This window comes from Chenopodium album, chromosome 24, assembly GCF_948465745.1.
Source record: "Chenopodium album chromosome 24, dcCheAlbu1.1, whole genome shotgun sequence".
NCBI lineage: Eukaryota > Viridiplantae > Streptophyta > Magnoliopsida > Caryophyllales > Amaranthaceae > Chenopodium > Chenopodium album.
Genome location: NC_137857.1, coordinates 31,968,427 through 31,984,855, shown reverse-complemented (window position 1 = coordinate 31,984,855; position 16,429 = coordinate 31,968,427). Strand labels below are relative to the sequence as shown.

At 30.7% G+C, this 16,429-nt stretch overlaps 2 protein-coding genes across 2 annotated transcripts; one reads left to right on the top strand and one right to left on the bottom strand.

Annotated features, from left to right (window-relative positions):
* Nucleotides 1–2,420: 2,420 nt before the first annotated feature.
* On the bottom strand, nucleotides 2,421–3,344 carry LOC145610027 (23 kDa jasmonate-induced protein-like). Its single transcript, XM_081665270.1, has 2 exons — nucleotides 2,893–3,344; nucleotides 2,421–2,603 (listed from the first exon to the last, which is right to left on the bottom strand). Exons 1-2 carry the CDS (start codon nucleotides 3,340–3,342, stop codon nucleotides 2,421–2,423), a joined length of 633 nt encoding a protein of 210 aa, XP_081521396.1. The 5' UTR covers nucleotides 3,343–3,344.
* A 991-nt stretch (nucleotides 3,345–4,335) lies between these two features.
* LOC145610847 (23 kDa jasmonate-induced protein-like) lies at nucleotides 4,336–5,037 on the top strand. The gene is made up of 2 exons (XM_081666124.1): nucleotides 4,336–4,734; nucleotides 4,834–5,037. Exons 1-2 carry the CDS (start codon nucleotides 4,336–4,338, stop codon nucleotides 5,035–5,037), a joined length of 603 nt encoding a protein of 200 aa, XP_081522250.1.
* The last annotated feature ends 11,392 nt before the right edge of the window (nucleotides 5,038–16,429 follow it).

The following is a 16,429-nucleotide window of genomic DNA, read 5'->3' as shown; positions in this document are numbered from 1 at the left end:
GGTCTAGGTTTGGGTGGGGGTGGCAATGGTGGTGTCTGAGATGGTGTGGCTAAGGTATGCGGTGGTGGTTAATTGCCATAAAAAATTAACTGCCATAAAAAAACATGATAGGTTGAATTAATTGCGGAAATTGTTTATGGCAGTTAATTTCGACAAAGGATACACTAGAGCAAGATTAGCCCTGAGTCTTAAGACTCAGGATGACATCATCATTTTTTGATTTTGTGATCTTAAGACAAGACTTTGTTTTTTTAATGCATTTAAGAAGTTAAGTCTTAACAAAATCTGAAGTGGAGTCTTGAAAACTCAAGACTCAACTTAAGACTCAACTCTATACACTATACACAGTGTTTTCCCTATATATACATCAAAACACGGTATTTTGATAATAATTTTTTTTTTTTTTTAGTTTTTTAAATACATTATAATTTATGTACACTTCTTTAAAAAAAAAAAAAAATCTATGAATAATGTTTTTTTTAAAAAATGTATGTATGTTGTTCCAATTTTTTTTTTATAGATATGAACTTTGTTTTTAATTTTTTGTATACATTTACAACTATTTAATGCAATATGTGTAATTTTAAAATTTCATGCATTTTTAAATCAATTAAATTCATGTAGTTCCATTATAATTGATTTTTTTTTGCTTGATCTATTTTGCTATTATTTTTCAACTGTGACATCTAAATTGGTTAGAAATTTGTTACCCCACTGTGAATATTCATATCATATTAAAATTATATATGTATTTCAAAAAAAATATATTGAAATACATTTGTTAAAAGACAAAAAAAAAAATAATAAATATTTTAAATAAATCTAAAATAAGTCTTAGGATTGAAGAGATAAATCTGATTGAGTCTTAAGGAGTTTTAACATAATTAAAATTAAAAAAAATAAATAAATTTAATATAAAATCTGATGTGGAAATTAATTAAAATCTTAAGACCAGACAGGGCTAATCTTGCTCTTTACATTATTCTGTAATTGTTACCTACTTCATTAATTTTGTAGGTATTTGAATATTTAGGATCTTTTTGCTCCTTTTTAATTTGCGTTAACAACATCTATTTATCTCAATTATGTGACAGCCATGGCTCCATTCAAGAATCTGGGTTTATATATAACTTTGTAATTGACGGCCTTAGCTTCTTAGAACATGACGCAACTCCTTTCCTCCTTTCTTCCTTGCTTTATTCTTACCCATGGCCATGGCAAAGCAATTGCTGCCAAATTTTAGAATATAATACCCAAAAAAGGAAATAAACATCATTTAAATACAATAAATCAATTAAACTTACTGTTTAGGGTGGGTGTAAATTACCTTCACTTCATATCTTCATTGACTAATTTGCAGGTTTAGGGTGAAGCCATGGCAGAGAATAGGTTGAAGATGATTTATTACCTCATTTTTGAAGAGAGGAGGGAGAAGATGGGGGACAATCAGAAGAAAGGGGGAAGAGTAAAACAATTCGAGGTTAGAGGGAAATTAGGGGAAAATTTAGAAGAAAGGGGAGGGATTAGTAAAAAAAAAAAAGGTCATATGACCTGCACATGGGGGGTCAGCGCCGGAAATAATCAAGTCAATGCTGGAATAATGTGAGCTTAATTTGGTTGTCTTGAACAAAAATACAATTTGGTTCATAATTGCCACTAAAATTTTTAAAGGTTTTTCCCAACCAAAATGTTGCTTTAAAAGGTTTTTTCTCAAAAAATTTCCTAAATTTAATTGATTTAGTGCTTTAAAATGGTAAAGTTCATTACAATACAAAAGAGGAATCAATTCAGATTGAGTTATAGTGTTATACGCAAGCCTGAACGAGTTGAGTATAAGAGTATTCAATTGTTTGATATAGGCTTGTTTACTAAATGAACTTGAAATTTTTGTTCGAGCTCTTTTGTTATTCCTTGATTAACAAATGAGGTTTGATTGATCAATATATATGATCAGAGATTGTTCTTGAGCGCATGCATTGGCTCATCGACATTCCCATTTATAAAAATACTCCCTCCGTTTCTAAATTACATTCTTACTTCTCTCTATTATGTGAAGAATACATGTTAAAAATAGGAATGTAATATAAAAACGGAGAGAGTAAATGATATAGATGATAATTAATCTACGATTATGAGTATTTTTCCAATTTTCAAGATATTAATTAATAGCATTAAAGTTAACAAATATCAACATTTAAATCTTGAGGATTACCATTTCTCTCATAAATTGTTTTAATTAAAGCAAAGACATTATGAGGAGTACAGTGTACCATTATTCCATCACCTCAGATCAATCTCTTGTATCACTCCATGCATAATATTTAAATAACATTAAAATCACACAACATAAATACGAAGGATTACATATTATATGATACTAAGCTAGAAGTAAATTTTTATTGATATGTTAGTTCATGGTCTCATGGACTGTAAGGGGTTATGATTCTTGCTGTGAATACCGGAGAAGTCCCCGTAGCAGTAGAAACCTCAATTTTGACGCCATCCTTGTTAGTCAAGTGGTCATATCCACTATTCTCCAACTTATTTACAACATCAGACCAACGACTATTGAAACTCCCAGACGTACCTACATCACTGTAAGCCTGCATAAATAAACAAATACTTCGTGTATCAGATAAGATATGTAAACGAGTAGATGAGATGCTACATCTGTTATAATTATATTTACTCAAAATTATGCTCTCACATAGAGATTGAGAGAAGTTTATTGAGGTGTAAAGGTAGTGCAATTAATTAGGACATGTTTGGGATCGACTATTTTTGTTTTATTTTTTGATGTTTTTGAAAATAAATTAAAAAAATCCCCTCCTAGAATGGCTCTTCTCATTACCATTTAAAAAATAAGATCAGATAAGAAAAAAGTTGTAATACCTTGTTTTTTTTTAAAGAAGACCAAGGGGTATTCCAAGCGACTAGAAAGTCACGGGATAGTCCACTTTTGTTCTTACCACGGAACACCACGGCCGCTTCGGACCCGGAGGCGGCACCAGTCGTATGGACATGGAGGAAGGATGCCCATTGGCCGTTCCCGATCTCGAAAGGGTACGGGGTCCGGCCAATGAAACCGTACCAATCTTTACTAGTGGAATAGTAAAGAGTTTCACCAGTAGCGTTGTAAATCATGCACAATGTGGAGGCTCCATTACCGTAATCTTTCTTTACACCATCTACATACTTTCTAGCCTTTACGTTCTTGTCATACTCATTGATTAGATTCATTGCTTCTCTTGCTCTATCTTCTTGGCTTTTGAATTCGTCTACATATCTAGGCATCTCATCTAACTTGTCATCATCAACCACTTGACCGAAGGGATTCGCCATTTTTCTCTCTCTTTTTTTTTTTTTTTGGTGGTAGTTGTTTGGAAGGGATGGGGGAGGGTTTTGAAAAACTCTCAGTCGCTAGCTTTTTTTGCCTATTGTTGTGCAAGTGCACCTAATAATATTTATAACGATGTCTACGATTAAAGATCACACCCGACTTGACTCGATCCGGAACTAACTTAAAAATTATCCAATTTAGATTTCGATTCGAGTGAACACAATAATTTAGCATGATTTAAGTTTAAAATAGACCCGTCAACCCGACTTCATCAAACCCGATCCATTGACACCTGTATTTTCAATATACTCCCTCCGTCCCTAAATTACATTCCTCCTTTCTATTTTTGGTATTCCAAAATTACATTCCTCCTTTCTATCTTTGGTAAGTTTTTTTTAGTAAATCAACTCTCTTTTTCTGTTTTATATTTAATGCTTTCTCACTCATCCTTACCTAATCTCACTCATAATCCATGTGCCAAATTACAATGAATATGATTGGTTAAAAATTTTCAATTAGGAGCATGTGATTGGTCCTTTTTTTTGCAAAGGATTGATGACATGTCATGAGTAATAATTAATCTATCTTTGTACTTCCCATAGCATTATATAATCATTGTTATTTGTCTTACTCCTTCCTTCTTAATTCCCGTGTAAATTACCAAAGAGGAATGTAATTTAGGGACAGAGGGAGTATCATTTTGAAAAAAAATGGTACGATAGATGAGATTTTAAAATGTAAGGTTGGTTCTTGTCATGCAGCTTTTCATATTATATTAGAGGACTAATTTAACCAAAAGTTATAATGATTAGAGTCTAACTAGACCAACCTTTATTTTCAATTTATAACATAGAATTGAAGTAGTATATATATGAACTATTAAGCTCTATATCTTGACACATTAAGCCAAGGTAAAAAAGGTGCTAAGAAGCTAGTAACAATAATTGAGAATGAATCCCTTTGGTTCTCCAATTACAGATCAAACCTTGAAACAAATGTCAAAGTATAGAGGTAAAGAAATAACACAAGAAGATAGAGCGAGAGAGGCAATGAGATTGATCCATGCCGAGGACAAGAACATTAGTGCTCTTGAATTTGTGCTCGGCCTTAAGTCCGACTATGGTAACGGAGTTTGCACATTATGCCTTGTGTATAATGGTACAGGGGATACTCTTGAACTTGTAGAAAAGAAGGATTGGTTGGGTTATGTCTATAAGGAGAACCCACCCAATTCCTTTCAAAACGGTCAGTGGCTCGCCTTCTTACACTCCCACCCAACAGCACAGGCTTATGGCTCCGAAGCTGCCCGGGTGTATCGTGGTAAGAACATCAAAGGTGAGGTTCGTGACTACATGATAGCTTGGTGCACCCCTTGGAGTACCACCCAAAACTCGGTATGTAAATAATATCTGTATCAATTTAACTACACTAACATATATGAAATCTTTATTATCAATTTAAAGAATGTTTGATTGTAAACGTATAAAATGCAGGCTTATACTGAGGTTCGTGAAAAAGATCACTTTCCACGGTATTGGGAACATATCAAAACTAGTCTGCTCGAAAAGGCTGATAAAATCACAATAGATGAGAGCGACAAAAATTGTGCATCAGCTGTGAGTATTGGTGGCATCACTTCACCCGAATTCATCGTAATACTCAAGCACAAATTTAGTCCAGAGCCAGCAAAAAAATGAAAATTAAGATGGGATTTAAAGATCTTATGCTATCAAGTATTTTCATATTTGTCTGTCTTAATGTAATTTGTCTTTGATATTTGTCTGTTTTTATGTATTGTTTCTTAAATAATGTAATAGATATATAGAAACAATTGTTGTGTTCCAGTGTGAACTAAACTCTTTCTGTTAGAGTCTATGTGAATGTTGTTTTACGAACAAAGAATGTTAAAGCATTCATTGGAGGTCTAATAAAGATAATGTTGCTTGCTGTGTTCCATATTTTCCCTTAAAACTTTTATTGTTATGTAATATTTTAAAGGACTAACTCAATCGAGAGTTTAAGTTAATGGTTGAATCCCAATGTTAATTTATATCACGCCCACTCACATGAGAACATGTTATGTTAGGCTTGAAATGAGTATGTAATTAACTTGGATCCCCATACACAACGCGAAATAAATTCCACTTGAAGGAAGGGTGTACGTGGATGAGATATTGAACCTATGACAATTCAGTTCCACTTATAAGACGGGTGTATGAGATTTTGAACCTATTACCTCTTTGTCACGCTAACTTTGATACCAATCATGTTAAAAGACCAACTCAACCAAAAACTTAACCTAATGGCTAAAGCCCAAATTTGGTTTATGTACTCCATCTCTTTTGTGATTTCTAGATGAACTCATACTTATGGTCTTATTTTTGTAATCTTAATATTAAATCTTGATCGTGCTATAGCAAGATAATAGAGTGAACAAATTTAGGTCATCTCATGTTTCATGAATCATGAGTTTATCTTATCATACTTTTTCCATTCTTTTTTACTCTATTCAACGGAAGACTATTAAGTAGCTACCATAATTAAAATGTATGCCACTATATTTTTTTTTTTTTCAATCTCAATCAAATAAATATTAAGGATCAATCAAGTCCATTCATATATAAGCTATTGATTGTTGAATGTAAATTATAAAAAAAAAAAAAAAATAATCAAATTTTTTTATTATAAAGAGATCGAAAATATAATTTGGAACTAATTTATTCTTTTCTCCTATTATTTTTGTTTTTTTTTTTAAAAAAATAAATAAATAAAACTTGCTTGTAACCTTTGGGGGGCGTTTGGTTCAAACAATAGTATGAGTTTGGAATGAGCAATGAAACCTGGGTGGTATGGGGTTGGAACTTGATACTTGATTTCATGTGTTTGGTTTTTATCTAGGAATGATAGTTTCCTTTTAATTTTAAACCTAAAGATATGGGTATGAGCCATACCCACCTCCCCCCTTGGGTTTCAAAAACCCATACCTTGGGGGTTTGAGGTATGGGTTTGAAAAATGAAATTTCAAGAAACAAACACAAGGTATGGGTTTTGGTCATTCCAAACTCATACCTTATACCTAATATGCTTGAACCAAACACCCCCATGGTTTCATAAAGTTTCAAATTTCAGGTTTTCTACCTTCTACCTTCAAACTTAATCTCTATTTAATATGTATGGAATAACAATTAACATGGTTAGGTTATGTGTAATATAAGTTGTTATGTACGTTATTCCATCAAATAATTTTCAAATGTTTATCATATTCTCTAGAAAAAAAAATTAAAAAAAAAGGAAAAAAAGAAAAAAAAAAAAAACATTCATCGATCATACTAGTTATTATTTGTGTCTTCTTCACATACACACCATACCACCATATAATGTAATTAACAAAATTGTTCTTCAATTTTCATGAATTTATAAGAGAGATAGAAAATTAAGAACTATGTACAAAGAAGGCTTATCAATGGAAAATCAAATGGTAATGAGAGGATGAAAGTGTTTGAGGATAAAATAATAAGTAACTGATGATTCAACATTACTTCAAGAGAGTGAGGGATTGCTTTGCTAGTTAAAGCTATCCTTCCAGTTTCAACGGATTTTAGGTTTGTTGATTCTCATCACCTATTCTTGTGCCTCTTTAAACAACAGAAAAATGTATTTTTTTTATTGCTTATTTAATTTTTTATAATCATTTTTATCTATTAATAAGTGACATAGAATTAATAATTCTTCCGTTATTATTTACTTGCAACACACCACTTTAACACATAATTTAAGGGAGATATTAGATTAGGCAAATCTACAAATTAATTAATAAATTTTTACTACTGATAAGAAAAAAGTAATAAATAACTATGCTATAAATTTTATACTCCAGTAGCTTAATCCACTCGTTTACCTAATATAATCCCTTTCTCAAATGACATGTTAACAAGGTGTGATGCAAGTAAAAAAAAAAAAAAAAGGGATCGTACTAATAAATATCAAGTTATCAAAGATGTAACATTCAAAGATTACAATTTTTTTTTTGGTGTTTAGAGAGCGACAAAGGTGGGGGTGAGAATCGATCCCAACATCTCCTAAAATCGGAAGGAAAGCTCTAACCATTTAAGCTATCCCTCACTCTCATTCAAATATTACTATGGCTACAAATTAGGTGGAGACATGTTAGGTGGAACTGTCCAAAATAGATGTCATTTTGGATATGATGCCTCCAACTAGGCAGGGGTGTCTATTTTAAACGTTACCGTACCATTGATCTTGGTTTTCTAATACGTAGTGATTAAAAAAAAAATTCTAGCCACTTGCAGCAGTGGTGGTTGTGATTGCAAAAGATCCGATTAGAATAAAAGGATCACATTACAAATGATTCTCCCAATTATTTGAACCAAATTGCTTTTGTGACCATTTTTTAAATTTTGGTGCATAAAATTGATTGGTGTGAAAAATGGGAGGACCCCATATAGTGTATTAGTAAAAATATAAAAAGATATCCTAAATATACCAAGTATTATCCTTTACTCCCTCCGTTTTTTTTATATGCATCACTTTCCTTTTTGAGGTATTTTTTTTATATGCATCACTTCTATATTTGGTAAACTTTTACCATATTTTATCATTTCTCTCTCTTATTTTAAACCACACTCAACTTATTTTATCGGTTCTCTCTCTTCTATGGTCCCCACTAAAATAATAAAAATATCTATCCTCTCTCACATACTTTCTCTTTCATGGTCCCCATCTTACTTTTACTAGAATAATTTACTCATCCCATCACAATATTACATTACTCTCCTACAACTTTGTGCAAACCAAAGTGATGCATATAAAACAAAAACGGAGGGAGTACTAATTTTCAATCACAATGTTAGTCTATGTTCACTTCACCTTTTAATAAAAAATATCCTGTAATGACTTTAGCTCAGTAAAATTAATTTCATTTCGGTAAAAATAAGTTCAGTTCAGCAAAAATAATTTCATTTTAGTAAAAGTTTGTAAATTAGTGGAAACACAATAGAAAATCAGTAAAAATAATTTCAGTTCAGCAAAAATAATTTCAGTTCAGTAAAAATATAAATAAGGTGAAGAGGCCTTAGAAGAGTTACTATTTAATTATAGTTTTAATTTATGATTGATTCTTTCTATTCCCTTTCTATCAAGTCTTTCTAATTGTCGCTCTTATCTCCTTAAATAATTTATATAATATATTTAAATAAATCTTACAAGACCCGACATGTAATTAGACGACAAGAAAGTAAAAGTCATCATTAATATATATTATCTTAAGTAAAAAAATTGCCTTTTAACATTATTATCATTGATTTTATTTATACATTTATTTATTTTTTTTTATTTTTTTTTATTTTTTTTGACGGGTACAATTATTGATCTTGTAAGGTGTAGTTACAAACATCAATGGTATAGGGTTTCTTATCTTATGTAACTTTAGAATTTTTTGTTTCGAAAAAATAAAATAAAAAAATAAAACAAAATAAAATAAAAACTTTAGAATTTAGACTAGAATAGTGAAGGCGCATTAGTGGTTTGCTAAATTATAGTATGTTATGATAAGGTTACTACTATAATCTAATTGTAGAATATTGCTTAATACTTATCTGATTAATATTGTTAAGCATGTACTTCGTATATCATGTATAGCTCTAAGAATAAGTATTCTGCTTAATAGCTTTTTTTGTAACCAACTTGAGTTGATGGAGAACTCACTTTAGCTTGTAACTTTGAGGTCACAAGTTCGAGGCCCGCAACCTACAAAATGCTTGGGAGTAGGCCAGGGGGATTTCCTTACCTCCCTCCCTCTATTCTACTCAAGCGATGACCTGCAGAGTTGGGCTGGCTATACCTATGAGAGGTGCCGGCTCAGTAGGGTCCTTATTCTTACCTTAAAAAAAAGAAAAAAACTAACATATTGCAAGATGCGTATCCTAGGTTGTATTTACAAATGGCCACATGGTATGGTCAGTAGCACCACAAAACTCATATTTCTTTCCTCCCCTCCCTTTCTTTTCCCTCCCCTGCACCTCCCTCCCCTTCTTTTCTTTCCCATTTCTTTATCCAAACACACCCTTAAGGCTTTGTTTGGTTCAATATTAGTAAAGGAAAGAAAGGGAAAGGAACGAAAGAGAAGAGAAAGGAAAGACACTATATCATCAAATGTTTGGTTTGATATTAGCAAAGAAAAGGAATTAGGAGGAATGTATTATTTGGTATAACATTAGTAAATGAAGGAAAGTGAAGGAAAAGCTAATTTAAAGCTTAATATATTTAATTTATTTCTTTCTTATCAAATTCCTCAAATTTTGGAAGGAAAGGAAAGGGAAGATTTTGTAAAGAGAGCTTTCCTTCCATTTCCCTTCATTTCCTTTCAAATGTAATTTTTAGAACAAACATAGGAATTCTTATTTTTCCTTTCGTTTCTTTTCTTTTCCACCCAATTCCTCCCAACCAAAATGGGCCTAATTTTTTTTTTTTTTTTTTTTAAAAAAAAAGAGGTTTGGTATAAACTAAGCTACAGTGCAAAATACTAATTTTGAAAAACACTACAAAAACATGCTCCAGCTATAATATCGACGGCTATAATATCGACCGTTTTCCAGAAAGCCTAGTCCAACTGTTAAAATCTAATTCACCAATTGCTTCTTTAGTGACCGCTAATTAAGGAACATTTGGTTGGAACTTTTGGAATGGATTGGAATACAGTACGTTAAAGTCCATTCTATCTATTTTATTATTTGCTTGTTAGGCCAGAGGCGTTTCCAAAAAATTTCTATTATGGGTTTGGAATCATTCAACATATGGGTGTACACATGTTAGCTTAATCTATAATTTAAAAATTAATATATTGCAACTAATTATAAGGGTGTATACATGTTAAAAAAGAAATATAAAACCTTCACAATTATACAAAGTACAAGTAATTAAATTTTCAAGAGTAAATATATAGTATATAATCATCTTCATTAACTGCAAGTAATTAAATTCTCAAATAAAAATTCAAAATCATAAATTATATTAGCATTAGAGGTAAATCAGCTAAGTAAAAACCCAAAAAATGAAAAAGAATAGGAAAAGGGATGCTGAGCATGGAACTCGTGACCTATGGTGTAAAAAGGTAGGCTTGCAACCGCTGGGTTGTTGCACTTGACATTGTATAAATAGTGCATTCTATTAGTTTTAACCAATTTTTAATAATAAAAAAAAAACTAATCAGATTTTTTTCCGGATCAAGTGTGGGTTCAGCTGAACCCATATTGGAACCACCTCTGTATTAGGCATTTTAGGTATAGAATCTCATATCAAGAGGGTTCTAATTCTACCTCATCCCCTAAAATCCTATACCCACCTAACCTTATCCCCTAGGATTCATAATCCATTCCTTGAATGAAATTCCAAAAATAAACCGAACATGTTTAGGCAAGTATGGGGTTTATAATCCATACCTCCCTGATATGAGATCACATACCAATCTATTCCAATTTTACGAATCAAACTACCCTTAGTAATAGTTGATAATGTATCAGCAGTGGGTTAGGTTATCGAAAAAAATTACTACATTTTCTTAAAATATAGTATCAGACTAATGTTGATGGCCTATTTCGTTGGAAAAATTACTTTTACTTAAAAATATATATATTGCGGAGTACAATTTTACTGATTTGACAATCGTATGTTTATATAAAAAAAAAAAAAAAATTAGCATTTTTAATTTAAACCATAGATAACCCCCTCAAAAAAAAAAAAAAAAAAAAATCCATAGATGACCTCCTATCCACCCTCTTCACTCACCAATTATCTCTTTTCATTTCTCTCTCTCTCTCCTCTATTCACTCCATCTGAGATTTTAATTTTTGAGCTATATTCGTAATATTCGAATTCTAACTTTAATTTTTTTTTGATGTTTTAAAATTTAAAATATTATGTATTTTGGAAAAATTGCCCATAATAATAATTTGAAATTTGCCTTTTCTGCCTACAATTATCGATAATTCTAATTTTTGATTATTTTTTAATAATACTAATTTTAATATGAATTTGCTTTGAATAGTCTCAACCGATCATCTAAGTTGTTATTACAAGTTACCTTAATGTGTCGGCACATGACAGGTCAGATAAATTAAATTTAAAAAATTTTACAACAAAAATTAAAAACCCAAACCCAGCTGATAGCCTCTGCCGCCGCCTCTTCCCTTCCCTTTAGTGTCGTAGTTGGGCTGGGGCGGTCGTCGAGGGCCCTCAGTCCAAAAGCCCAATTTCATTATAACAAATTTAACCTATAGATATTAATCTCCTAATTATTTAGTCAATTATCAAAATAGCTCAATGGTTGTTTTAGGGATTTAGTTACCCTTGATGAACTTGGGGTTTGAGACTTAGGAATCGTTCTCTACAATTATTTCAGGTACATAGTACTTATTCCTTAATAAATTTAGCTCAAATCAGATATATTCAAAAGATCAACATTTTATTTTCCTTATTTTTCACTTGTTATTCTTTTTGTACTTGTTTCATATTTTCCTCACATTTATGAGTTTATCCTTTCTAAATTCTATTACAAATTTTTTTTTCTAACCGCCATCCAATTTTCTTTTTTCAGTCCGTCTTGAGTGCGACTGGCCATACCATGTGGCTACTTGCAAAAGAACAAAGGAACCCCTATAGCACTGACTAAGTAATAACCCCTGTAATAGTGATTGGGTAACCCATTTAATACTAACCGAGTAACCCTTATCCCACTGATAAAGTAACTCTTTTAATACTGACCAGGTAACCCCATAACGCTAACGTACGTAGCAAACCCTATGAAGACTGATCACACCGTGTGGCCAGTTACATATGAAAATTTGTGTTCTTTTTTAATACTATCCTGAGCCATAATATAATATAAAAAACCAAATTAACATATTTATTTGTCAAGAAATAAACACAACATTTAAGACACCAAAAATACATGAAATATTAGAAATATATAAATTAATTATGAGACGGATAGGACATGATATTTGTAATCACTCTTGTAAATAATATAGTAACACTATCCATTTTAAGTATTTCCAAGGTACACATATATATATTCCAATATGTATGACTTTGTTTTTTTTTTTTTTTTAATTTTATTTTTATTTATTTATTTATTTATTTATTTATTTTGGCTAATTTTTACAAGTGGTCATATTTTTTTATTTTTATTTTGTTGATAATAAATTTTGTAGATTAACCTTTTTTTTAGACTATTGCGTATCCCTACCTTATAAAAAGTAGAAAACATCTCTTAGATAGGAATAATGTACTACCAATTATACCCTCAAAATTATGTACAAAGCTGTGTACAAAATGTGTATTTACTTTAATACCCTAGGCTCTTAAAAATTGTATCATACACATTTGTTATGACAAATATCATACACATTTGTTATATTTGTGTATTAAACATATCATACACATTTGTTATATTTGTGTAGATTAACAAATATTTGTTAACAATAGGTATCAAACACATTTGTTATAACAAATATCATACACAAATATAACAAATGTGTATTAAACATATCAAAAATTAATTCTGTTTTTGTTAACAAATAATTTGTAATGATTTTTTTTAAATAAAAAAATTCTAATGCTTTACACTTTATATGATATTATTACTATTATTATTATTATTATTATTATTATTTAAAAAGAAAAAAAATTATATGTACGATGAAACGGTTTATTACCAAGTGATTGTTTATTTTTACTTTTTCATAGTTGCTCTTCTGATTTCTGCAAAGTCTCTTGACTCTTGCGAACTTTGATTTGGAATAAAATCTTGCTAACTTATTCCCAAAAAAAAAAAAAAAAAAAAAAAAATATTGTTGTTTTTTAATTGCAACTATTGTTAAGGTTTATTAGCTTTATTTTGGTGTTTAAAGAGCCACAAGGGAGGATGATAAGAATCGATCCAAAGATCTCTTAGAACTGGGAGGGGAGCTCTAATCACTTGAGTTATCCCTCACTATCAGGTTTATTAGCTTTTTAAATGTACATATAAACAACATTATAGAATTTGAATGGGATTCATATATTAAATAGTTTGGTGATATTTGATCAGGCGTATGTTATCAAGAGGTATAAAGAACTAAAAATCCTAAAATCAAGGGAAATCGATCGTAGAAAAAAAAAGGTATTAATTATGAAGATAATTTAAGAGGAAAAATATAACTAATTGGTTATTGCTTTAGTATTGATATAGATATTAGATGGTCGTCGTAGAACATTAAAGAACTTGTTTACATATTATCACTCCATATGACCAAAGCTCACAAAAAATTCATTTGAAGAAAAACATGCTAGAAATATTACACTAAGTACTATTGAAACATGCACAACAATTAAGAGTTCTAAACTAACAATGGCCGCTTAAAATATGAAGCGATGGAAAACAATTAAATATTATATAATAATAATTTTGAAATAACACTGTCAAACTTTTGAGGGTTTAAAAAATAATTGTTTTAAAAGATTTTGGTGGCTTTCTTATAATTCTACAAATTCACCACATATGCACATAAACAAGTAGTACGTATTAAAATACACACCAATACAACTTCTCTGCAAGAGCTAGCCCCTCTGTGCGCATCGCGCGCGTAGGACACCCTAGTTCACATAAAAATTAATAATATTTTGAAGTGTAGTTTTTATGAAATTGAATGTCTAATTAGTGTATCATATTAACACAGTAAATGATAGGGGCCCCTAATTGTTAATTTGCCCTAGGCTCTTAAAAATTCAATAAACAACCAAGCTTCCCTTATCCCATTTCCGGCTGCTCCTCTTCCCCTTTTCGGCCCCCTTCCCTTCAATTCCCCCATCTCGTTTTCAGATGTTTGGTTTGGGTTGGGTAGTTTTGGAGTCTGGGTTATTTAGGTGGGGTGGTTTTGGGTCTAGGTAATTTAAGTAGGGTGGTTTCGGATGTAGTGGTTTAATTTTGGAGTTGGTGTGGGGTGGAGTGGTGGTTTTGGGTCTGGGTGGGTGGGGGTAATGCATGGTTTCGGGTTTGGGTGGGGTGGGGGATCCGGGGTCTGGGTTTGGATGGGGGTTGCAATGGTGGTGTCTAAGATGGTGTGGCTAAGGTACGTGGTAGTATACGATCATACTAGTTATTATTTGTATCTTCTTCACATACACACCATACCACCATATAATATATTAACAAAATTGTTCTTCAATTTTCATGAATTTATAAGAGAGATAGAAAATTAAGAACTATGTACAAAGAAGGCTTATCAATGGAAAACCAAATGGTAATGAGAGGAAGAAAGTGTTTGAGGATAAAATAATAAGTAACTGATGATTCAACATCCTTCAAGAGAGTGAGGGATTGCTTTGCTAGTTAAAGCTTTCCTTCTAGTTTCAATAGATTTTAGGTTTGTTGATTCTCATCACCTATTCTTGTGCCTCTTTAAACAACTAAAAATTATATTTTTTTTACTGCTTATTCAATTTTTTAGTATCATTTTTCTCTATTAATAAGTGATATAGAATTAATACTTCTTCCGTTTATATTTACTTGCAACACACCACTTTAACACGTAATTTAAGGGAGATATTAGACTAGGCAAATAGACAAATTAATTAATAAATTTTTACTACTGATAAGAAAAAAGTAATAAAAAACTATGCTATAAATTTTATACTCCGTAGCTTAATTCACTCGTTTACCTAATATAATCCGTTTTTCTAATAACATGTTAAAAAGGTGTGATGCAAGTATAAAAAAAAAAAGAGATCGTTCTAAATATTAAGTTATCAAAGATGCAACATTCAGAGAGCGACAAGGGCGGGGGTGAGAATCGATCCCAGGAACTCCTGAAATTGGGAGGAAAGCTCGAACTAGAGCTATCCCTCACTCTCATTCAAATATTACTATGGCTACAAATTAGGTGGAGACATGTTGGGTGGAACTGTCCAAAATAGATGTCATTTTGGATATGATGCCTCCAACTAGGCAGGGGTGTCTATTTTAAACGTTACCGTACCATTGATCTTGGTTTTTTCATACGTAGTGATTAAAAAAAAAAAAAAATTCTAGCCACTTGCAGCAGTGGTGGTTGTGATTGCAAAAGATCCGATTAGAATAAAAGCATCACATTACAAATGATTCTCCTAATTAGTTGAACCAAATTGTTTTTGTGACCATTTTTTAAATTTTGGTGCATAAAATTGATTGGTGTGAAAAATGGGTGGACCCCATATAGTGTATTAATTAGTAAAATATAAAAAGATATCTTAAATTTTAATTATTTCAATCATAATGTTAGGTTATGTTCAATTCACCTTCTAATAAAAAAATATCCCGTAAAATAATTTCAGCTCAGTGAAATTAAATTCATTTCAGTAAAAATAAGTTTAGTTCAGCAAATATAATTTCAATTCTGTAAAAGTTCGTAAAATTAGTGGAAACATAATAGAAAATCAGTAAAAATAATTTCAATTTAGTAAAAATAATTTCAATTTAGTAAAATTAATTTTAGTACACTAAAAATAATTTCAATTCAGCATAAATAAGGTGAAGTGAACGAGGCCTTTGAAGAGTTACAAATTAATTATAGTTTTAATTTACGATTGACTCTTTCTATTCTCTTTCTATCAAGTCTTTCTAATTGTCGCTTTTATCTCCTTAAATAATTTATGCTCCCTCCACATTCCAATTAAAAGAGAAATTAAAGGAGGAAGTAATATAATATATTCAAATAAATCTTACAAGACTCGACATGTAATTAGACGAGAAGAAAGTAAAAGTCATCATAATTATATATTATCTTAAGTAGAAAAATTGCCTATAAACATTATTATCATTGATTTTTTATTTATTTATTTATATATTTATTTATTTATTTGACGGGTATAACCATTGATCTTGTATGGTGTAGTTACAAACATCAATGGTATAGGGTTTCTTATCCTATGTAACTATAGAATTTTTTGTCAAAAACAGAAAAAAAAAAACATAACATAAAGCAAAATAAAATAAAAGCTTTAGAATTTAAACTACAATAGTGAAGGTGCTTTAGTGGTTTGCTAAATTATAGTATG